This window comes from Diceros bicornis, chromosome 18 (assembly GCF_020826845.1).
Source record: "Diceros bicornis minor isolate mBicDic1 chromosome 18, mDicBic1.mat.cur, whole genome shotgun sequence".
Lineage (NCBI taxonomy): Eukaryota > Metazoa > Chordata > Mammalia > Perissodactyla > Rhinocerotidae > Diceros > Diceros bicornis.
Window position 1 is genome coordinate 39,665,272 of NC_080757.1, and position 24,192 is coordinate 39,689,463.

A 24,192-nucleotide genomic window follows, 5' to 3' on the forward strand; every position below is an offset into this window, starting at 1 on the left:
ATAAGCCCTCTTGTACCCTCGTTCTGCCCCTGGGGGCCCAGTGGAATTCCTGACCTGTCTGCTGCCTCCCCCATCCCTCCATCCCCACCTCTACCCCTCCATCCCCATTCTCAGCCATGGACATGGTGGAGAAAAGGCCTTGAAGAGGCTTGGCCTCATACAGGCACTTGGAAATCCCCCCACCCCTCCCAATCATATGAGCTGTGATCCCCCACTCTGACCCCTGACCCCTCCCCCCCCACTCTCAGTGATCTGGAGTGTATGTATGCGTTTCTCTGCGTGAATGTGTGAGCAAGTACACGTGGTGGGGGAGGAGCCAGGGGGACTCAGGAGCGCCACGCACCTGCTCTAGAGAGGCAGCTGTCCCAGTCCCTGCTTTGGAAGTGAGGGACAGGGCCCTCTCCTGGGGGCCATTGGTGCTAATGAGGGGGATGGCCTTGATGTGGGTGCTTAGCATGCCTCCCCCAGTATTGGCCCGGGGCACTAGGGCAGGCAGGGTGGGGCAGCAGGTGCAGTATTGGTGGGGGGAGGGGCTGCTGGGAATAGGATGAGGGGGGCCAGGCCAGGACAAGGGGGTGCCAGAGCCATGACCACTACCCCGCCCCCACCACCCGCCTCTCCATCTCAGTATTCCCCCTCCCATCACTCATAACACACATACCTCATCCAGCCTCCTCCCTGCTCAGACTTGGGGAGGGTGGGGGTAGAGGAGCCCCTACCCCTTCCCCTGGTGGCGGGTCTACAGGGCTGGGAGAGGGCAGGGCGTGTGACATAGACACCGTCCATAAGGGGGACAGTAATTCCTGCCCTGGGAACTCCTGGGTGGGGGGAGGAGGACACTTCCCTGGAGGCGCTACTGAATGTATGAGAAGCTGGTGCTGGGGTGGGGGGAGGGGGGTTGTGGCCAGAAACAGGGGCGGAGGTAGGTCCCTTCCCTAGGGAGAGGTGGGGCCGGTAGGGATGACTTGGAGGGGCTCCTACTCCTGCCCCACGTTGACAATCAGTATGTCTGTTATGTGCGATTTTTCACCCCGTTGTGTTTTGGGTCAGGATTTTAAAGAAAGATATTTTTATGGTAATTGTTGCTCGTCTATTTTACTATATATTTATGTAATAAATATATGATGAAAATAACCCCCTTGGGCACCCCCCTTAGACTTGCGTGATGTTTCCCTGTATCCTCCCATCTGCTGGCAGAGTACCCACCCCACAAACTGACCAGATGGAGAGGTGTGCCCCCAGCCTTGGCAGTATTTCCACCCCCACCCCCAAACGAGCACACACCACAGAAGCCAGCTCAGCTGTGAACTACTGGATTTGAGACAGGAATAGAACAAATCGGGGGGCTAGAGAACGAGGAGGGGAGAGAGTGGTTTAAATAGGGGAGGACGGGGAGGTTCAGTGATGGGGGAGGGAGGCAGGTATTTACAAGAAGGCTCGGGGGGCCAGAGGCTCATCTTGGAATATTTTATAACAATATAAATAAGATTCTGGTTTGCTTTTCCTTTTCGTCTCGTAAAGGAGAGAGAAGTGCAGAGTTCGATTCTGTACAAGGGGGCAGCGGCAGAAGGCCGGCCGGGCGGGTCACTGGGCGTCCACCCGGAAGGACAGCAGCTTCTCGGAATGCATGTTGTTCAGGGTCCGCAGGTCCGGCAGCTTGAGCAGCAGCTTGGTGAAGCGGGAAGTCTCCGAGGGCCGGTTCTTCAGCACCAGAGCCCGAAGAGCCCGCAGCAGCGTCTCCTGGAGCTGCTCCACCGAAGCGGAGTTCTCCATGCCCGAGCGGTCTGTGGGGAAGACGACAGCAGTGAGGCAGGCTCCCTGAGCTCCTCTGACGAGGAACCGGAGGTCTGCGAGGACGTGGCAGGCAATGCAGCCTCTCTCCTGGAAGCCCCTCAGAGGGCTGATGGGGAAGGAGGAGGGAGGGAGCACAACTCCCTCTCCCAGGCCTCTGCCCCAGGAGCAGGAGGTGTCTGAGAGCTGGGAGCACGGGCTCAGCAGGGCTGGTCACCTCCCATCCCACCAGGCCACTCTCCTTCTCTGAACAGGCCAAACATGTCCAGGCTCCCTTGCTCTTTGCTCCGTAGTTCCCTCTGCCTGGGATGCCCTTCCCCCTCTCTCTGCCTGGCAATATCTCACTTACCCTTTGAGGCCCCACTCAAGTATCACCTCCTTCCCCAACTCCCCCAGGCAGAAATAGTTGTCTGTGTTTCCAAAGCCCTTGGTTCATGCTTCTACTGTGACACTTATCTCACTGTTTTATAATTAGTTGGGCATGAGTCTGTCTCCCAAGCTAGACTGTGTCTGAATTATGTCTGTATCCCCAGTGCCCGGTGCAGGGCCTGGCCTAGAGTAGGTACTCCATAAAAGGTGTGTTGAATTGAACTGCGTCCGCCTCCTCCCCCGGGTCGGGCTCAGGCGAGAGTTTGACCTACCTGCAGAGACGAGCACCACCGCGGTGAAGAGACCCAGCTCCTCCTCGGTAAGCGCCAAGGAGTTGAGCTTCTCGCTGAAGTCGAACATGGCATTGAGCAGGTCTCCCATGCCCATGGCACCAAGCTCCTGCAGGCTGTAGGTGGTGCGGCTCAGGAACATCACTGTCTGATCCTTCACGTTGAACAGCGATGCGAAGCGCACCATCAGCACCTAAAGGGGGGATAGCCATCCTGGGTGGGGTGGGAGGACCACTTGCCAAATCGCCCCTAAAGTTTTTCAAAGGGTTTGCTGGTGCTGCCTTATATTTCTAAAGAATGGGGTAGTTTCTGAATGGGGAATGGGGGGTTGGAAGGATGGGGAATATCCCACTGGCTTTGGAATCCAGCAGGCCTGAATCTGACCTCAACTTGGTCACTACCTGTGACCTTGGCACTTGACTGAAGTGAATTTGCTTATGCCTAGAATGGGGGTAGCAATGTACCCTAAGGTGTTATTTTAGGGTGATGGGATGTGATTAGACCCCAGCTGAGATGACAGAAGTCCCAGCCATCCTGAGGCAGGAATGGGAGGGATTCTGCCCTCTCCTTCCTCAGTCAGAGTCTGTAAGGACAAAGATACTGGGGACCCAAAGCCTTTCAGAGCCCCTGCCTACCCCAGACACCAAGCCTTTCTGCTGGATCCTTCCCAAAGTCAAGAGCAGGGAGCACAAAGGGTCACTCACCTCAAAGGTGCCAGCCTTAAGCAGGGTGACCTGGTCATGCTGAGAAAGATCACGGAAGCCGGGGATGTGCTTGGCAAACTCTACCACCTCCCGCACAGCGGGTGTGAAGCTCATGGAGAAATCCTCCCAGATCTCTTGCACGGTTCGCCCACTGCGTCCGTGCGGGTACATGTTCATGGGACATGCCTGGAGGAGGGAAGGATTTGGGGAGGGAAGTATCAGCCAGGCTGGCTCAGATGGGCTCCCCCAGCAGGGATGGGCCCCAGATTCTGCCTGGGTTCGGGGCTGTGGCCCTGGAGGATGGGTCTTTCAAGTAAAGGAGCAATCAGGTGCCAGTTGGAGATCAGGGATTCCCAGGTAGAGCCCTGACTGCAGGGCTGAGCATCCTCCCCTGGGAAGAGAATATCCTGCACTTAGCCTCCAGGCACTCCCAGCTGCCCTATGCTAAATCCAGTCTTCCAGGCCCCCTGCCCACCTCTCCCCAGTGCCCTCACCAGCAGAACATTCTTGGAGTTGCCCTGTCGTGGACTGTTGGCAGGTGCTTCGTCTCCTGGGGCTGGGTACACGTGGGTGGGGCATAGACGGTGCCCGTTGCTGTTGGGCTGGTGGCAGCTGCGGTGGGCAGGGCCAGGGGGCCAGGCGGGAGGGTAGGAGGAGGGAGCCTGGTGTAAACCATTCAGGGCCTCATTATGACGCTGGGCAGCCATGATGTTGTTGTCATTGGGGGCAGGCGGGCAGCCCTGACTTTCCCAGCGATGTGGGATGGTGGCCGGAGGGCTGCCTGACACACGGTTGGCATTGAAGTTGCCAGGTGAGGTGCCCAGCTTGTCATGGGCGTAGGTGAAGATTTCTCGGTGGGCCCGGGCCACCTGGGATATCACATCCTCCACTGTGGGCTCAGGACTTGGGGACCGGGGAGGCGTCAGCTGTTGTGGGAACTGGGAGAAGCCTACCAAGGGTGAGGGGGCCGGAGCTGGAGGTGGGGAGGGGCCCATGGGACCTGGGGTCGGGTGCTGGGTGGGTGAGGTCTCCAGTGGGCACTGGCTGCTCAGCTGGTTGTTGGCTAGGTTCATGGCACTCTGCATCTCAGCAAGCATCCGCTGCTTCTCTCGTTTGGGGATGCGCCCAAAACGCACAGCTGTGACAGGATGAGAGCAGTGTCAGGAAGTTTTCATACACACTCACATGCTTCTCTTCCTTCCTTCCTCCTGAAAGAGCAAGACCCTAAAGGCTTGGGGTTCCACATCAGAACTAAAACCAGCAAGGCCACACCCATCGAGGGGGTTTTCCAAGTAGGGACTGCAGTAGGAGGTGACCGGAGGCACTAATGGGAAAGAAGCGTGTGTTTACCCAAGAGGATGAAATGTGGGCATCCCCTATGCAAATGAGACTCACAGTATGATGTGTCTCCATTTGGGACTTTTTTTTAAGGGAGGGATTAATTCAGAAACTGGGTGCAAGGAAGGGAGAGGGCGTGGGGCTGGGTATGGGACGACAGTGCCGCCTCACCATCTCGAGACATGCCCACGGAGAGACACTTCTTGAAGCGACACTGCTGGCAGCGGTTTCTATTGATGCGGACGATGGAGCAGTTCTCATTTTTTAGACACCTTTTGTACTGGATGTTCTGCTGGATGCTCCGACGGAAAAAGCCCTGGAGGGCAGGGGCAGCGAGTGAGCATCTCCGTTTAGGCCAGGCCTATGCGTCCTGTGCGAGGAGGTCACCTGCCCCTGCCCTTACCCCCACCGGCCTTACCTTGCAGCCCTCACAGGCATGCACACCGTAGTGGAAGCCCGAGGCAACGTCCCCACACACTTTACACAGTAGCACCATGCCATTCAGCTCTGTGGGAAGAGAGGGGCAGCGGGTGAGCAGGAGGGCTGTCTGAGTGGCCGGGGATGGAGGTTTCTTGGGCTGGAGATTCTGGAGGAAAAGCTGAGGAGGAGCTCCAATATCTAGGGGGCACTCGAATGACCAGACTGGGCTGGACAGGGGCTGGTGCAACTCTAGGAGAAATCCCCAAGGCCAGGGTGGGCCCTGTGAATAACTGTGTCACATGAACCCCAACTCCCAGCCTAGGCCTGGCCACCTTCCCTTCCCCTAAATCAGCTGGAAATTTACTCACTGGTGATGTTGCTGGTGCTCTTGCTGGGGGACACTCGGCTGCTGTCTTCCAGGGCCACTTGTAGACCCCCTGGGGGGCTTCCATTATAAAAGGATGAGGAGGACGACGACGAGGAAGATGAAGAAGGGGAGCCATCATCGCTCAAGCTGGGTGGAATGCTCCCAAAGGAGCGGGCTGGGTCCTGGGTGAGGGAGCCAGTGGGTGACGGTGGGAAGTAGGCGGGGCAGCCTTGGGTCAGGGACTGGAAGCTGCCATTCGAGCTGTCACTGTAGAGGGACTCAGGGCTGGTACGGCTGGGGGAGGAGCCACTGGAGCCAATGTAGGTGATGACACCACCTGGCAGAAGAACACAAGAGAAGGGGGTGTCAGCCGCCATATATCTGTGGTCCTAGGGCACCACCCTGCTCACTCCCCACCTGCTTCCCCCAAACACTGCAGGACACTCAGAAGTTAACCATGTGGAACCCTGAATCGTCGAGTCCCCAGAAGAGCCACAATAAGCAACTCTCCAACACATAGCACACATGGCATGGCCAACCAATACCCATGACCCTTTGCAGGGTACATTCAGCTTCTGCCTTGGATGTGAGGTAGCTTCTTAGAGGATGACCCCTGTGGGCATCTCACATATGTGCCCCCTGCCTTAGATGCCTTCCTTGGGAATACTGACTGCAGCTAATGACTGACTTGCCAGCAGCAGACCAGGGGATGGGATGAGCAGCTGAGACCCATTCATAATGCCCAGTCTTCCAAAAAAAACAGCTGCCGATTTTAACACAAAGACCATTCCAGGGATGAGACCATGGAGGGGCAGCTAGCCAACAGTGAGGAGAATGGAGGTCTTACAAGAGTAAGACAGTCACATTCCCCCAAAACTGAAGGTACTCAACCTGGCCTCCAAGAGCATCAGTCCAAGAAAGACTTAGCAGTACAAGTTGCAGGAGGTGGAAGTGAAGAACAAATTGTTCAGCCTAAGGCTTTGGAATTCCCCCCTTCCAGATCTCTCAGCCTGTGACAACGACCTTGGCTCTCTGGCCACTCAGGAACTTTGGCCCTCTGGTTACATTGCCAAGTAGGTGGCTGTGTTCCCGTGGTATTAGCAGGAGATAAAGGTGACCTGCTTGCCACACCCTTGCCAAGCACCTAGTTTGGCGTGCCATGGGCGGAGTGGGAGAAGGGAGGATCCCAGGACACGTGTGAGCTGATACAGGCCATACCACCATGTTTCCAGAGGCACATGTCTTGCTCACCCACTGACACACACTAAGCTGGGCAGGGCAGCCCTAAAATAGCTCAAGGTTGGTCAGGGTGAACCCAGCTCCCTGTAAATAGTTGCACAACAGATCATCAGCTCCTACAGTTTCAGGGCTGAGGCTGGGAGATGGGATATTTTTTTGGTGGTAAATGAACTTGACCTAGTTCACTCATCCTGAAAAGGGGAGTAAGACCTTCATCTGAAGAGACTTCGAACCTGGAAATGAGAGGACACTCAAAAGAGCCTAGTTCTAGATCTAGGTCTATCACCAACAACTTGATTTGTGACCTAGAGGAAATCAACACCCCTCTAGGAGTCTCAGTTTTCCTTTCTGTGAAAAAAAAAAAAGATGAAAGAGACTTAATATTCTTTCAGCTATGATTCTGGGATATAGTTGTTTGAAGAAGTCCTTAAGAGGCAAACTGCTGCTTGTTCGGTGGGGGTGGGGGTAAGACAGTGTTTGCAGGACTAAGGAAAGAGATGCTTGGGGAACAGAAAGAATTTGGAATGTGGAGAAGCTGAGTCTAAAGGCAGTACAGTGAAGTAGGTGCAAACAGAATAAAGAGGAAAGGAGTGAGGAGAAGGCTGGCTACACATGAGGTCCCTTTGAGGAGTGTAAACATGAGGCCAGGAGAGGTCAGGGATGGCTCCATCTTACTCTGCTTGGGTGATGGGGAGGAGGTAGGGCCCGGGCAGGCGGACAGGAAAAGGAGGTAGGCGGGGGCAGTGAGTCAGCCCAGCTTCACCCAGATCTCGGCGGGGCGGGGCGGGAGCCGAGCCCTCAGCCGGCCTCACGTCGCCGCTCCACGTGTGCCTTTTGCACGTGGCTCCCCAACGAGGAACCCGAACTCGAGGCCCCGCCCTCTCCACTTCCCGTCAATCCGGAGCAGCAGCCCCGTCCCCGTCCCGCCTCTCCCCGGCGACCGGGTTGTGGGGTGGGCCCCGAAGGCGAGCCGGGCCGGGACTTCTGAGGGGAGGAGAGAATGGGACACGCGTTGCCCGGGCGACCGGGGGGGCGGAGCTCATTATGTAACGGGACCGGAAAGCAACGACCAATGGGGTGGCGGCCACGGGTTCTGCTGAATGAAAACAAACGCAGCACGTGGGCCCGGCTCCGCGGCCATGTGAGCCCTCCGGGACTCCCGGGTGCTGTGGGTGTCCTCCCTGGGGCCAAGCACCACTCTCCCGGCTCCTCCAGTGCCGCTCCCTACTGTCACTGAGGATACCCCAGTGAGATCCGACCCATTCCCCCAGCCCCTCCTGCCTGGAGCCCCGATCGCCCCACTGCTTCTCAGGTTCCCTCGAGCCTGCAGGAACTAGGGGAAGAGGAAGAGAGGAAGGAGCGGGTTCTCTTTCCGAGAAGGCCAGGCATGTCACAGCTGCAGGAGGTGGACAGATGGGGGCGTCTGGGGGCACTGCTCCAAAGCTCTCAGTCCCTCTAAATTGTTCATCTCACTACACGTACCGGCTCTTCATTTCCTCCTGCCCGTGATCCGAGTCCTTCGGGCTCAAGGGAGCTTTGGGACTCTGAGAGGCGGTGGTGGGGCGCCTCTGGGCGCATTCCCAGGCCGAACAGCCTGCGCTGGAAATCCCAGCCTATGGCCCCTCAGCACGCTAGCAAATCACCGGGCCGAGGGAGTCCCCAGTCCCTTACAAAGTTCCTATTGTTCTAAGGCATAGATGGGAGTGAGGAGACAGTGACAGAGAAAGGATCACGAGGATAAAAGAATCTCAGTACCTGTGTTGTTGTTGGAGTCCAGGGTCGTCATGTCTTCACCGGCTGAGAGCGGTCATTCAAACGGGACCTTGACACAAACTAGAGGTTGCAATTGCCGCTGTCGCCCCTTGGGCACTGGCTGAGGGCGAGGAGTGGACCCCGCAGCGCACGATCAGGATCCGAGGCACCAGCAAGCTCTTGGGGTGGCCGGACTGCAGCCCTGCAGAAGGGGAGGACGCTGAGGCAACGGAGGTCTGCTTTGCATGGGAAGAGCAGAGAGTGTGGGGGAGGAGGAGAGAGGGGAATCAGCCTGCAGTAGTTCTGGTTAGAAGATAGCAAGGAGGGTCAGGTCTCTGCAGTGCACGGGGTGCCACTGCCTGACGGCTCCGCAGCGCTGCAGGGTAGCGAATCTGGAGTTCCCAGTGCAAAAGTCCCAGAGGGAGAGAGGTTGCAGTCAGGAAGTAGGTAATGGAGAGAAACGGGGCACCCAGGCGCAAGAAGCGAGACGTGTGCTCTGCTACGTCCCCTCGGCAGCAATATTTCACTCTGCCAATCTCAGCCGCCTTTTGCCCCAGCCTTTTTCCCTCGGACAGAGGGCTCTGCGCAGGCGCCAGCAACCCAGGGTTCCCGGGCCGCACGCGGCACTGGAGCAGGTACCATGTGATCCCAGGGAGCGCCTCGTGCCCCAGTGACACACTTTTCCAGCAGCAGGCACGTTGAGCTCCGTGCGCCTGCGTAACGCCAAGGCTATTGGGATTTGTAGTCCACTGGCAAAGTGGGCGGATTGCGTATATTTTCCCCTTTCTGTCTTGCAAAAGCCGTTGCTGAGACCGGGGAGGAGCTGAGAGCGGGGTGGGGTGCACTGAAGAGTCAGGGTGGAGTGTTTGGAAAGCCTGTATGGCAGAGGCATGTGAATTCCTGGGGAGGGGCTGGCAAGCACGTCTGCTCCCTGGGAGATCAAAGCTAACAGGCACTTTCTGCAAACCTTGCAAACGTGAGGGCTTCGCGTGATGGCAGGACTGACCTCGCCTTGAGGTTACTGGTGACACGGGGAGAGACGACAAGTAGGGGAGGGAGATATCCCTGGAGTCAGGAGCTTGAGCTGAACTTCTGCTGCAGGGCCAAGTCCTGAGACCAAAAGGAAATGTGACCCCATTTCCCTTCTACTGCCCTTAGGGAGAACACCCCCAGGGAAAGGAGTTGCCATGGGAGTGAGGATGTCCCTAGGGACTCCCTGTTTGCTTGTATGACACCACCCCACCCACTCGAGGTGACTTTGGGGTGAGTCATTTCCCTTTGTCTGGGAAATAAAAAGGACAAGGGAGGGGAACTTTATGGTGAAAGTGCTTTGAGGTCCCAAAGTAGTGTGGCCAGAGGTGAGGCAGGGGCCTGGGGCAGAGTGACACCCCTGTTCCCCTACCCCCAGTGCTTGAGGGTAGCAGGTAACTAAGAAAGGAACATGAAGATCATCTTAACCCTCCCTCCTTTACTGATGGGGAAAAGGAGGCTTAGAAGTGACTGGCCCAAGGTCAGACATCCATTGCCAGTTTCACCCACCCACCCTAATCATCAGGGAGATGGGCAGATGTGCCCGTGAAACACTGAACAGGGGTCAGAAATAGCCAGCATCTCCCTTCAGAGCAGCAATTGCCCCATTGGTGAAAACAGGTCTCAAGCAGAGGTCTTCTTGTTTGAGGATTTGGGTTGTGGAGAGAGATGGGAGCCTCTTCAAGCAGCCAAGTGAGCCTGAGCCACCTGCTGCTTCATGGTAATACTTCCTCAGTCCCAGAGCTTCTAGGGAGGATACCCACCCCCCCCCCCACACACACAGGAGGCCCTTCTCCACTTGTTCACAGGCCTGGGCAGCACTGATGGATGCCTGGAAACACGACAGCCACCAAAGAGGTAGAGAAAAAGAGTGTGGGCACCAAGGAAGGAGGAAGCTGGATAGTGAGAAAGCTGAGAGGACACTGAGGTAGACTGAAGGGGAGGCAGCAGCTGGGCAGCTGGCCTGACCACCGACCCTCTGACTCCTGACAGAAGACAGGCTCCCTAGAATGGCCTGGGCTTTAGCTTTGTTCTCCTGCTCCCAAAAAAGTGGGAGAGAGAGGGCAGTGGGCTCCTCCCTGGCCTGCGCTGGCCTTTTGGCCCAGAGCTGAGAAGCTGCAGCAGAGCGTGGGAGGGACTGGGAGGGGCTAGGACAAACAAGGAAAGAGGCTTTTCAGGAAAACTTGGTTCTGAACTCAGCCTCCACCCCCTCTCCTTCCTCCGGCTGGGCTCTGGAGGGAAAGCTGGGAGGTGAGCTGCCATGTCTGGCGCTGCATGCTCTCTGCGCCCTTCCTGACTCTCCATCACAGCCAGGGCCAGAGCCCAGGGATCTGCCAGAGCTGGACTCAAAGTCAGGGCCCTTGGCAGGAACTCTCGCTCCCCCCCAGCCCCAGCACCACCACTGGCACCTCCCTTTAGTTGCCCTGGATCCTCCCCAAGGCCCAAAGCTTTGTTTGCTGCTGTGGTGATCCTGTCCACCCCCTGTTCTACTTGCTGGTGTTTATCCCTAAAGGGGGAGGGCCAGAGGTCAAAACTCCCTCCCTGAGTTTGCAGCCAGTGAGAGCGAGGAGGAAGCAGAGGCAGCGAGAGCTGAAATTCAGTCAGCCTAATCTTGGCAAGAAGCTGGGTTGTTTTGCAGTCTGTGTGAGGTATGAAGGCAGAGGCTGGGAGGGAGGAGGCAAAGGAGGGGGGTTGCCTCTGCTCCCTCCTTCCTCTGCACTTCTTATAGGGGCCCTCCTCTTCTCCCTGACAAAGAAGTAACTTTGGGATCCTCCTGGAGAGAAGGATACAGAAGAATGAAGAGGCAGGACTTTCCCTTGGCACCAGAAGCTTCTAGTCTATCCACCCTGCTCCTCTCTCTGCCAACAGCTGCTGGAAGAAGGACAGAGACTATGGAACCCAGAGCCACCAAAGGGAGGGAGAAAGGCTGAGTTGTCTGGCCCTTGGGGACCTGGAGTAGAATCTAGCTTTGGCCTCTCTTTGACTTCAACCTTGACCTTAAGACAACAGGTGCATCCCAATACAGCCTCCCACCCCTCCTGCCAGCTGGACATTCCAGTTCACTTCTACACACACACACACCATTCTTCCCATAGCCAAATTCAGCCCAAGAAGGAACAGGACCCTTAATAAACAGTACTCAGATTGGAACCGTGTGGAACGGATGCGTATCAAAGACCTAGCACAGCAAGGAACAGCCTTGGCTCCATGCTGCACACACTTCTACTCAGATTCCTCAGAGTCTGGGATTCTGTGGACTGACCTCACCATTTAGGGCAGGGTTGGTTAGATCCTGTGTGTGTGTGTGTGTGTGTGTGTGTGTGTGTGTGTTTCCAAATATGTCTTTAATTCTCCTGGATTTCTCTGGACTGGGGAGGACAGCAGAGTTAGAGTAGAGGGAGGAAAAGGCTTGAGAGCTCTAAGGTCTGGCCAGAGTGTGTGTGTGATCTTATGATTGTGAGTGAGAGACTACATGTGTGAGTAAGTGTGAATGGTGTGTGTGTGTGAGTGTACGTGTTTGATCCCAGATCTATTCTCCTTGACAGTAGGTTGTTCTGGGTAACAGGGCAACACCCTGTACAACTCCTGGGTGGCCTAAATCTTGGGCTGACTGCTTGACTGACTGACTGACTGACTGACTGAAGGTGGGTCCTTGCTGGAAACCAGGTCAGGCTTCCATAGGTGCCTTCCCTTCCCCCTCCGTTCTCACCAAGCGAACCACTGCCCAGGGGAATAACCTACCTTCCCAGGTGATGCAAACCTGGGATAGAAACCCTGGGGATGCCCCAGAATCAGGGAACCAGCCCTGTGACTGAGAGAGACTCATTCCCTGCCCTTCTAGATTCTTTTCCTATTCTCTAAAAGGTCAGCTAGCTTTCCCTAACCCACCCAGGGCCTTGATGTCTTGGGGAGGGTTAAAGTGAGAGAATTTGTTCTTTGGGAGAGATGGAGAAAGAGAGGGTGAGGCATGATCCAGGGCTGAGTTCCATGGATGTCGGTTCTATCTTTCTCACTAATCCTTTTTCCAAGGAAAGGAAATAATAAATATGTGTTAAGTACCAACTGTATGCCAGGCACTGTGCTAAGTGCATTACACACATTATCTCCTTGAATATCCACAACAACCCTATGCTGTAGGTCTCACTCTTATTTTAGAGATGGGGAATCTGAGACTTAGAGATTTTTATTAACTTGCCCAGGATGCTACAGAGACTAGGCGATTTGTTTTGAAGTTGTATTTGCGTAGTACTTTACTTAAGATTGAGAAGATATCACATCAAAGAATGGTGGAGTTAATGGAGGTTACTGAAGGGGCTAAAGCTTCCCCAGCTCTCTATTGGAACATCCACTATCAATGGGACAATGAAAATGGCAATGTTGAGAATTCAACCCCAGGCCTGTGGATAAAGCTCTTTCCACTAGCAAGACTGCCCTTCCTGGAGGGAATGATTACATCGGGCGGAATGTCTGAGCAGCGGGCTCATCCTCGTGTTTCCTAAGAAATGATGGTGCTTGGAATTGAGAAGAGAAGTCTGAAGCACCTTGCTCCTGCCCCTTGCTCCTGCCCCCACAAGGACCTCAGCTTCCCAGACCCTCTTTTAACTCTAACCACATTTTCTCTTTCTTTAAACTCCTCCCTCTCTCCCTCCTACATTCCCCTCTTCTGATCGTAAAGGTGGAAAGGGGCCAGAATAGGATGCAACAAACAAACAAACTGCCACATAAACTGCTACAGAGGTGATAACTGAAGTAGGCATCTGAACTCTCTTCGCTGCCAGACCCCGACTTTGCGATCTGAAGCTGGTGACGAGGGGAGGGTGGCAGGTAGGTCTGGGCCCTTTAAAGCACCATGGTGCTTCCTTCCAGGGACTGTATTAAGAAAGGACTGGTTCGGGCTGGCCCTGTGGCCTAGTGGTTGAATTCGGCACGCTCCACTTTGACAGCCCAAGTTGGGTTCCCAGGCACAGAACTACACCACTCGTCGACAGCCATACTGTGGCAGTAACCCACATACAAAATAGAGGAAGACTGGCACAGATGTTAGCTCAGGGTGAATCTTCCTCAGCAAAAAAAAAAAAAAAAAAATGGATTGGCTCAATGAGAGTGTGGAAGGCCACCAAGGACAGACAGAAGTTGTGTAAAAAGCCCTAAGGAAACAGCATCCTGCTTCCCCATTCACCTCCTTGAGCAATGGGCACCTCTAAAAACAGCCCTCCAAAAGCCATCCATTATCCTGGGCCAGTCCTGCTTTAGCAGATGCTTTGGGGAAGGAATCCAAAGAAGGGTCCCCCTGTCAGAGCCCAGGATCCCAGCCACATCACAGGATCCAAGAGGTGGCATGGACTGTCCTTGGCAGTGGAATACTAAGCTCCAGATAGCCTTCTTTCTGGCATGGGGTCCCTCCTCCATGGGGGTGGTGGCATCCAGCATATGCTATGCCAAGGCCATCCTGTTCAACTTTTGCTATGCTGCTGCTGGAACCCACTGGTGGTGTCACCTTCCAGGTCCCTGCACCTGCCCATTGGCTGTCCTTGAGCCTCTCTAGGACTGAGATGCACGGGAATGTGTGTGTGTGTGTGGGGGGGGGGCGTGCCTGTGTACCTGCCTCAGTCTCTACCCCTTACCCCAGGCTCTATCGCAAACTCTCTCCTTATCTAGCGTCTCCCCATTCCTTGAGCCTCTGCAGATCTCCATGCAGCTGCCTGGGGAGGCCAGAGACTCATGACAGTCCTCGTGAGCAGGATGGACTTCGGAGGAGCCTCGGCCTGGGCAGGCATTAGGGGCCATGTGTAGCTTCTGGGAGGCTTACATAAACACTGGCTGGGATGGGGAGGGAAAGGGGGTTGCAACGGGCTGCCCAGTAAAAAAAGCAACCCCCGCCCCGCCAGCTCAGCCTATGTGGAAAGAAGGAACAAGGCTCATTTTCCCTCCTCCCATCCCTCTCCCCGGGTCTGCAGCTGTTAGTTGGGCTGGAAAGACTGCAGTATCTTGGGGGGGGGGAGGCAGGGGAAGGAGAGAGAAGATGGGACTTTACAAATTTGGGATCCCTCCCCTTCTTCTAAATTGGGGGGGAGGGGGGAGAAGCAATTTGCCAAAGAGACTTTCAATGCCGCAGGAAGGAGCTTTGGCTCATTAGAATGCGCAGTTTGCACCCTGAAAAAAAAATCTGTGCTGGTTGCAAAAATGCAGACGTGTGTAGGGGCCCAGTGGAGATTAAAAAAAAAAAAAAAGCGCTAGCTCTGCAATGCAGGATCTGCGAAGTTTTGGTGCGATGAGGAAATGTGGGTCGTGCTCATTTCATTTGCTTGTTCCTGCTAACCTACTGTCCGCCTGACTCCAGCACAGTCTCACATCCCAGCAAGAGGCATCGCTGCTCAGAAACGGGGTCACAGGCAGGGGGCTGGAGCAGAGGGCTAGAAGTAGGGGTCTGGGGTTAGAGTGCTGAGAGAAGGACTCTATGGGGCTGGGAGGGCTGGGCGGATGGGAGGGGACACTTCCATGAGGGATGGAAGCTGAACTTGTCTTTGGCACCTCGTTTGTTCTCCAGCTGGACCCGAGTTAGTGGGAAGTTCTTCCAGATCTCCCCCAGCCCCCCACCGGCCCGCCCTCAGCTCCTCCCTATCCCCAGTCGGTAGAAAGACTTTCTCCTTCCTGTCCACTAACCCCACAAACCACTGCTGCAGAAAGAACCCTTGCTTCATGTCCCTGACCCACAAATCCCTGAATGCTCCTTCTAATCCTGGAATGGGCACTTGCTGCATCTCTGTGTGGCATCTTCCTTCCTAGAAAGAGGGGACCAGGCAGCCTGATTAGGGGAGCCCAGGCTGCAGGGAAACCAAGTCTTGGCTCCAGGCTGACATTAGACATCAACAGAAGGGCTGGTGCAGACCATTCTGTGCTCTTGGCTTGGGGAGGCCCTTTGTTCATGCGGGGCCTAGGGCTCTGGGTTGTGTAAGCGCCAAGGGGCTGCCTGGAAGGAGAATATGCCTGGGGAAACTGTGTTTCTTTCCTGGGTGTTTGCTCCCCTGGTGGCTCGGGAGAGACAAAAGGAGACAGCAGCAGGATAAAGAGACAGGAGACAAGGAGAAGGGAGCCCAGTGCCCTTTCACCCCTTCCCCATCTTTCCTCCTGTTTCTCCGGCCGGCTGAGGACAGGGCCCAGTGTGTTTGTGTCGGCTCGAGGCTCACGCGGGCTGCCGGGGTCACATGGCCTGGGCATGTGCAGCCTGCTCCATTTCTACCACAACAACTCGCTCATAAACAGCCCGGCTGCTGCGGCGGTGGCGGCGGAGACATGTGCAAGCGAGGGGGTGGGGCACGTGGCCCTGCCCGAGCCAAGGGAAGGCGCTCGCTCAGCACTGCCTCTCCCCTCCCCATGCTGGCGCTGCCTCGCCACAGGAAATTCCTAGTGCTCCGCTGCTGCTGCAAAACATGTTTTTGGGAAGTGACTTTCAATAAGGATGGAGTCAAAGGACTATTTGAAAAGAGATAGAACGGATAATCAGTCCGGGACCGACTTCTGCTCGCCTTTGCCCTATCTTTCTTAGATCCCCGTACACGTTGGGGTGGAGGGCTGAACAGGAGTCACTTGTTCTTACTTCTCACCTGTTTCTTCCTCCTAAACTATATAAAATTGAAACCAACCAGGTGCCCATGGTGCGCATTGGGGTGAAGGGCTGTCGTTCCCTAAGACAGTGGTTCTCAGGATCCCCTGGTGGTGCCAGGATTAGTAGCAGGGTCAGCAGCATGGGTTCTAACAGGGGAACCTGTTAGAATGCAAATTCTCAGGCCCCATCCCAGGCTGACTGAATCAGAAACTCTAGCGGTAGAGTCCAGCAATCTGAGTTTTAACCAGCCCTCCAGGCGATGATGATGAGCGCTGAAGTCTGAGAACCACTGCTCTAAGGTCTTTGTTCCCCAGCAATCAGTCCTGTAGGAGAATCTAGCCCGGGGTCTCGGGAATGTCCGCTTTCATTGAGAGAGCATAAACAGATTCAGTTTGACTCAATGTAAAAAGCATTTATTGAGTGCATACTGTGTGCAAGAGTCTGGAAATAAGAGCATGAGTAATGGGAGGATGAGGAGCTGAAATCTGAAAGGGGAGGGGAAGGTATTGGGGGAAGAATGAGAGGAAGAGAAAGCTAGGACTGTAATTATTTATCCTTTCTCCACCTTACCTACTTTTCTTCCTGTCCTGAGTCTCCTATTAGAACAATTGATTGTGACTTAAATTGTTTTGAGGCTGGAGGTAGAAACTGGTCCCTTGTCCATTTCTGCTGGCCATGGGGACCCCAAGCCAGTTACAGCCATAGGTTCTTGACCCCCCTGCATAACTAAGAGAATATGATCGCCATGCACACACACACACACACACACACACACACTTTCTCTCTCTCTCTCTCTCTCTCCTTGGGATCTTGGAGGCAGGGATAGGGAGAGCCAAGAAAAGGAATGAGGTCCCAAAGGGTTGGAAGTACCCTGGGCGAAATGAGTTTAACAGATAACAAGCAGGAAAAGTCTTTCAATGGGGGAGGGTGGGGACAACCCTGGCCTACTCCAGCTTCCTGAGACCCAGAAACTGTGACCAGAGGAAGCAGAGGGTCTCTAAGGCAAATCACAAAGACTCCTGAGAATGAAACCTGAGCCTGCAAAGCAAAGCGACTGGAGAATGGGATTTGGACACCAGATCAGAAGGGTTCCCTTACACAGGCAAACAGAGCAGGGTGGTGCCTGCAGGGAAAGCCAGGGATGGGAGCCATGCTCAGCCCCTCTCCTCTGGCCTTCCCTTGTTCATCACATGCAGCCCCTTAGGAGCAGAGCTCCCATTACTGTCTTAAGTGTGACCAGTTGCCCCTGGCCTCTCCCTGCTGCATTTTTTGAGGAATATGCTTTCCTCTGATTCTGACCCTTTCTCTCACTTCTCTGTAAGTTTTCCTCTCTGTGCCTGAAAGGCTCTGGGCTCAAGGAGCAGACAGCCCTGCAGGCTCAGCTGCAGTGACCTACATTGGCTCTCCCCTAGGCCCTGGGTGTGGAGGCTGAGGTTTCAAGATAGGAACTTGGGAATCTGGCACAGGTCTACAGATGACGACGTCAGGGAAACAGGCTGCAAAAGTGGCATTGAGGGACCTCGAGGCAGGGGGCGCCACAAGACCAAGTTCTCACCCTGTCTTTTGTGGACAGTATCAGAAGACTCTCCAACCCCTAAATGCAAAAATATTTCTGAGCAGTGACCCCTTGGATAGGAGCCAGAGGTCTCTGACAGGCCTGGCCTCTATTCATTAGATTTGGGAGTGGTTTCTGCCTGCTCCCTGTTCTTGCTGAATCTACCTCAGTCTGCTGCAGCTGGCTGGAAAGATTTCCTCGGCCTTGATGTGGACCAGGGAGTTCAGATTGCAGCTGATTTATTTCAGGGACATGGAGGCTGAGTAGAGGTGGTCAGATATGAAGAAATTCACTCCCAGGCTTTACTATACAGAGATCTGCATACTTCGTTAGAACTAAGGGTTCTCAGAAGGATCCAGAAGGAGCCCCAGAGCAGAATTACCATTTACAAACCCTTTATTTCAGGACTCTGGGAGCTGAATCTCTCCTTTCAGCTACAAGCTTTCTGGAACAGGGAAGGCAGGTTCTGAAATAGGTGCTTCCCCTCCCTCATGATAAACCACTCTGTTTAGGATGCCCACTGCCTCCAGATTGTGGATGTTTTGCTCTGGCAAGGAAATCTTATTGTGGGGGGGAGGAAATTAGGTGGGTGGTGACAAAGAATGATAAATGAGCCTTTTTGCTTACCAGACAGAGAGAGCGCGCGAAAGAGAGCGCGAGGGCTGGAGAGAGCAGGCTGTACAGGACTGGGTGGCTCTCCTGTCCAAAGGGCTTCCCCTTGGCCAAGCCCCACCCCAAAGCCCAGGAAGTCCACAGCTTGGCACCTAGCCAGGGTGAGAACATTCCTCAGGACTCTGATAGGCTGGGGGGGGATGGTGGTGGTGTTCCCACCACCAGGATGGGGGAGGGGAAGGAAACGTGCAAGGGAGGAAATGATCACAGAGAAGAGGGCGAGGGTAAGAAGGGGGGAGCTAGTTCCCACTGCCACAAGTCCCTTTTAGAGAGAAGGGTTGAGGCTGCGTGCCTTCCCAACGGCAATGCGAAGGGTCTGCATCTTCAGAGCAGATGACCCCTAGGTCACCTCTCTGCTCACGGTCGTCACTGACGTCCCACACTGTCCTCTGGAGATTCTCGCTCCCTCTCTTACTCCGGGGCTGTGGTTGAGCTCGGGAGCCCCCGAGTGGCGAAAATCTGGAACTGCAGCTGGGCTGGGGGAGGAGCCCATCGGGTCTCCTGTCTCTCCACTAGGGCCCCTCCCTTTTCCTCCACTAGGCCGAGGACTCTGGAAATAGCACCTGGCAATGGGAGCGCTGACAGATGCTGAGTTATAGGAGAGCAAGTGTCCCTAAGTCCTTAACGTTCTAGCTTGATGGCTTTTGGGCTGTTTCCCTTGAAACAGGACTCTAGGACTCCTCCCATTCCCTTCTGCACATTGCTCCTTAACATGCCCCTGGGTAGTGTGCTTCTTGGCTACAATGAGGTCTCCCTCCAGAAGCCCCAAAACTTGTATCTCTTGGGTTATCTACTACAATCTACACGACCTGTGTGGCTTTGGAGGGACAAATGGCCCCGCGATAATTCTGATTTTCAATTTACTCGTCCCTACCTTTCCTCCTCTGAGCACTGCCTGAGGTACAACTCTTTCTCCCAGTCAGCCTGTAACCACACACCTTCCATCACCCCAATTCCCTACCCAATCTCTCAACCCCACATCTCAAGTGGGCAAAAGGAGTGAGGAGGAAAATGAAGAAAGCATAGGGCAGATTTTTTCCCAAGGAAACCAGTTCCCTCTGTTTGACTTCACTTGACCTATTTTCTAGCTTTTCCTGGTTAGTCCTCTTGTTCTATGCATCAAGCCTTCCCACTGGACTAATTTTTGCTGTCCTGCTCACTCCCCCTTCCTCCAACATGCTCTCCTGGGACTCTTTCCATCCAGGGCAAATGTTCCCAATGCTGAGAGAGGAAGAGACTCCGTTTCGGAAATAATTTACGTCATCTTGAAGAATATGAGCCAATAGAGGGAGAACTGCTTCCAGGGTTGTTGGGGAAGGGGAGGTGGTGACGGAGGCAAGAAGCAGAACACGCACCCTAGGCAAGGCCATGTTCCCATTATCCAGCCCATAATTAAAGAACTTTTGATTCTTGTCTGGTAGATGAGGATCTCAGAGAGCTCTGCCAACATGATGAAGAACTCTAGGAGAAATAGATTTGGAGTAGAGGTAACTAACTTTGCAGCTTAGGGACTAAAACTTTACCCAACTCCACCCGTAAAGTAGTTTTCTTAGATAGTATCCCTTCTCTTGAATTTGCCTCATCTTTTGTGTGAACCTTAGTGTTATTAACCAGAGTTATGTGAATATGAAATCATTTCAAGCAGAAGCAGCCACGTTCCCCTATTGTACTCCAGCTCTCAATCCACTTTCCTCTCCTCCCCAGGCTGCCACCCCACATTCACCCTGAAGGGGGCACTTTTGTTCAGTCGTTGGTTGGTGCCAGCGAAAAGGGAGCCCCAGGAAGGAAGCATAACAGTTGGTCACGTGTTGGGGGTGGGTTTCTCGCAGGGGTTGCTGGGACAGGGAAGGGAGGTCCACGTGGAGTGGGCGGAGCCCGCTGAAAGTTTTGGCGGGGTTAGCAAAGGGAGAAAAATACCCAAATTTGAGTTGTGATTTGATTTAAAGACAAAAAAAAGGCAGTAGGGAGGGTGTGTCCTGCCCTCAGAGAGGTCCTCGCAGGAGAGAGAAAGAGAAGAGCGCACGAGCATCCTAATCGCGGAGACCTGGAACGCAGGGCAGGGTTTCTGCCAGAAAGAGCTCTGAGCCGGGGCCGGGCTTCGGAGCCGGAAACCTCTGTGGCTCCATGCTGGTTCCCCATCCCCCAGCCTCCCAAAGAAGGGAAAGGTGGCCTCTCCACCCGTGGTCTCATTTCGGTGCCATGTGGGGCTGGGCTGATGCCAGCCACGCAACCCCACCTTTCCAAGGGTCTCAGGAGGCCGCCCAGATGAATCCTCTCTCCCTTGGAAGAAGCCGAAACAAGCCTCTTTTTTACTACATAGTTATGCCCCACTGTTAGCAGGAAAACACAGCTTCATACTGTCTTTAAGCCGGAAAGGGCTTTAAAGATGATCTATTTCAATTTTCTTTTTGGTCTGGGGAAACCAAGACCCAGACAGGTAAAAGGGCTTGCTTGCTGCATGCTCTCTGCACACGATAGGCATTCCCTTCAAAGAATGTAGGTCATAGAAATGGAATCCCACCATTCTAGAAGCCTTAGAGGAATGGTGAAAGTGTTGGCTTTAACTCCAACCATACCTTTAGCCAGAGGGCAAAAGGGACTGGTCATTATCTCATTAGGGATAAAATAGGCAGAGAAGTGTTAGGGACTGAATTTATGGGTCCCTCCGTTTTCCTAGGCTCCCTCACAGCTAGCAGCTCCACATTCTCCCTCTTGGTCTTTACTCTTTGATATGGCTCATCCTTATATTCTTTAGTTCAGGGATTACTACAGTTGAAAACCTAATGGTTTGGAAGCAAGAATTCTCTTCCCTTCTTAGAAGAGCTTCTCTTCCCAGGTTTCAGTTTTCCAGTCATTTATCCACCTCATCCTGTGAATTGAGATCAAGATCAGACCTCCAATCCAAAAATTCCAGCCTTTTGGCTTTGGGGGAGAAAAGCATGTTTACTTAGTCTGGAGCAGTGAAATCCTAGACTTTGGATTTCAGAGCTGTAAAGTTTCCAGAAAAAAAAATGTGGGGGACTGATGTAGGTTGCTAGCTTTTGTTTTTGCCAAGTAAGGACATTAAAAAACTACCACTACCAATTGCTATTTACTATCACCATTTCACAAAAGAAAGTCCATTTTAATACACACAAAATGGGAAGCATGTAGTCTCAGAATAAATAACAGTTCTAAGCTACCCTGCATTGACATACATGGGTACTATATAGTGCCTTTTTCTTCTTGTTCATTTTGTTGTAGGTAGGCTCCAGTTTGGTCTGTTGGTCTCTAGACCAGGGGTAGGCAAACTACAGCCTGAGTGCCAAATGCAGCCCAATGCCTGTTTGTGTATGTGCCACAGCTAAGAATTTTTAATAGTTGAAAAATCTATAATAAAATTTCATGACACATGAAAATTATATGAAATTCAAATTTCAGTGTCCCTAAGTAAAATTTTATAAAATAGTGGAGTCTTACACAAGAGCCTTTGCTTTTAACCATTGAGTCTCTCACCTGACATTCCATCTATATCCCCACACCACTAGCAACTTAGGTTAACCACTCATCATTAGCCATACTCACTCATTTATATATTGTCTTTTGTGCTACAATGGCAGAGTTGAATAGTGTGAGAGACCCTGTGGTTATCAAAGCCTAAAATATTTACTATCTGGCCCTTTAAGAATAGGTGTGCCAACCCCTGGTATAGACTCCAAAGCAGTGGTTCTCAAACTTGAGGTGCATCAGAATCACTTGGAAGACTTGTTAAAATACAGACTCCTGAGTCCCACCCCAGTTTCTGATTCATTAGGTCTAGAGTGGGGCCCGAGAATTTGCATTCCTAACAAGTTGCCAGGTGATGCTGATGATGCTGGTCCAGGACTACACTTGAGGAAGAAAACATGTGCAATTTGCTCACGGAATTGCCATCTGTCCAGCCTTAGAAATTTTGACCACAAAGTCCTCCTTGTCCCTCACCCCCTCCCCACACTTTTCTATTGATCAACAAATTCTGCCTATTAATAATAATGTGATAACTACACTATCAAGCATTACCAGGTGCCACACGCTATGAGAAACATTTTACATGGATTATCTCATTTAATCTTCACAATAACTCTGTGAGGTAAGGTATTATTATCATTTTGCAGATGAGGAAACTGAGGTAGAGAGGTGAAATAATACACAGCCAATAAATGGTGGACTGTGAGTGCTGCTTGCAGTCTCACACCAGAGCCTTTGCTCTTCACCTTTGAGACTCCCACCTGTCATCCCTCTATATCCTCATACCATAGTGCCTTAGATTAACCATCCATCATCTCACACTGGACTAACAGCCTTCAAATTGGTCTCCTGCCCTCAGTGCAAAGATACAAATGTTGAAGGTAGCTTTCAAAAACACAAATCTGAACATTCCACACTTTGCTAGAAACTCTTCAGTGTTTCACCTTGGCTGATAAATTATCCATTCCTTAACTGGGCCTTCAGACCTTCATAATCTGGTCTCAAACCACCTGACCTGCTTTATCCCCTATACTCCCTACTATGCAAGCTCAACTCCAGCAAACTTCTCCCATTTACTCCAATAGGTCCTTTTATCCCATGCCTTTGCAACGTTCTCTTGTCTGAAATATCCTCCTATGGTCTCAACCTTTAAGACCCACCTCAGTTGTCACTTCCTCAGTTCCTTCCAGATAGTATATTCCACCTTCTCTGTGCTCCTAGACAACTTTATTCTTGCCGAAGTTTCATTATTTTTCATTAACTATATTAATGTTATATGACTGTCACTCTCAACCAAGCTAACAGTCAAGGATAGATGCTTTCTCTTAATATATCTAAACAGCTCATTTACTCATTCAGTCAATATTTATTAAGTGCCTACTTTGTGCCAGGTTTGGGTCTGGGTGCCAAGGATACAGCAGTGAACAAAAAATGAAGCTTACATTCAAGTGAGAGAGGACAATAAACAAGGTAAATTACATCTTAGATGGTAATAAGTACTATAAAGAAAAATAAAGCAGAAAAGGGGGAGAGGGAGTTTGGAGGAGGTTGTGCATTACATAGGATGGCCAGAGAAGGTCTGATGAAAAGATGATATTTAGTGAAGAGCTGAATGAGGTTAGAGAGGAAGGCACATGAAGGCACATGAATATCTGAAAAAAGAGTGATGCAGGTGGAGGGAACAGCAATGAAAAGACTTGAGCAGACACATGCTATGTATGTTTGAAGGACAGCAAAGAGAAGAGTGTGGCAGGAGAGGAGTGAATAAGGGGGAGAGCAGTAGGAGTCCATAATAATGATTTTGTTTTTACTCCAGGTAAGATGGGAACAGCCAGCCTAGTGGTCTAGTGGTGAAGACTGGGTGCGCTCACTGCCGCAGCCGGGTTCGTTTCCTGGTCAGAGAACCACACCACCCCTCTATCGCTTGTCTGGTAGACATACTGTGCTGGTTGCACGTTGCTGTGATGCTGAAAGCTATGTCACTGGTATTTCAAATATCAGCAGGGTCACCCGTGGCGGACAGGTTTCAGCGGAGCTTCCAGACTAAGACAGACTAGGAAGAAGGACCCGGCCACTCACTTCCGAAAAAATTAGCCATGGAAACCTTATGAATAGCAGCAGAGCCTTGTCTGATATAGAGCTGGAAGGTGAGAGGATGGTACAAAAAGACCGGGCAGGGTCGCACTCTGCCGTACACAGGGTCACTAGGAGTCAGAATTGACTCAACAGCACTGATGACAACAAAAGACCAGAAGCCATGAGGGTTTTGAGCAGAGAAAGAACATGATCTCACTCATGTCTTATCAGGATCACTATGGCTGCTGTGCTGAGAACAGACTTAAGTGGAGAAGGCAAAGGTTGCAACTGAGAGACTAATTACAAGGTTACTGCAATAAAAAAAAGTGAGATATGATTAAGGCTTAGACCAAGGTGGAAGCTGTGGTGTTGTGAAGGTGTGTGATTTTGGATATATTTTTTGAAGGGCAATGGGACTGAAGACCATATGGGGTGAGAGAGAAAGAGAGAAAGGCTGTAGAAGAAGCAGGATTTGGGTGGGGGGAATTCAGGAGTGT

At 52.7% G+C, this 24,192-nt stretch overlaps 1 protein-coding gene across 1 annotated transcript; it reads right to left on the reverse strand.

Moving 5' to 3' along the window:
- Positions 1–1,297: 1,297 nt before the first annotated feature.
- On the reverse strand, positions 1,298–8,869 carry NR1D1 (nuclear receptor subfamily 1 group D member 1). Its single transcript, XM_058560899.1, has 8 exons — positions 8,274–8,869; positions 5,281–5,616; positions 4,911–4,999; positions 4,664–4,808; positions 3,649–4,292; positions 3,155–3,340; positions 2,433–2,643; positions 1,298–1,784 (listed from the first exon to the last, which is right to left on the reverse strand). Exons 1-8 carry the CDS (start codon positions 8,302–8,304, stop codon positions 1,585–1,587), a joined length of 1,842 nt encoding a protein of 613 aa, XP_058416882.1. The 5' UTR covers positions 8,305–8,869; the 3' UTR covers positions 1,298–1,584.
- Positions 8,870–24,192: the final 15,323 nt, after the last annotated feature.

Bases quoted from the DNA above. Each gene is read 5' to 3' on its own strand.
- NR1D1 (XM_058560899.1), bottom strand. From the start codon at position 8,304: ATGACGACCCTGGACTCCAACAACAACACAG. The intron at 3,341-3,648 runs GTGAGGGCACTG...TCCCTCCTCCAG, and splicing joins ACTCCAAGAATGTTCTGCTG to GCATGTCCCATGAACATGTA. The intron at 1,785-2,432 runs GTAGGTCAAACT...TCTTCCCCACAG, and splicing joins GGTGGTGCTCGTCTCTGCAG to ACCGCTCGGGCATGGAGAAC.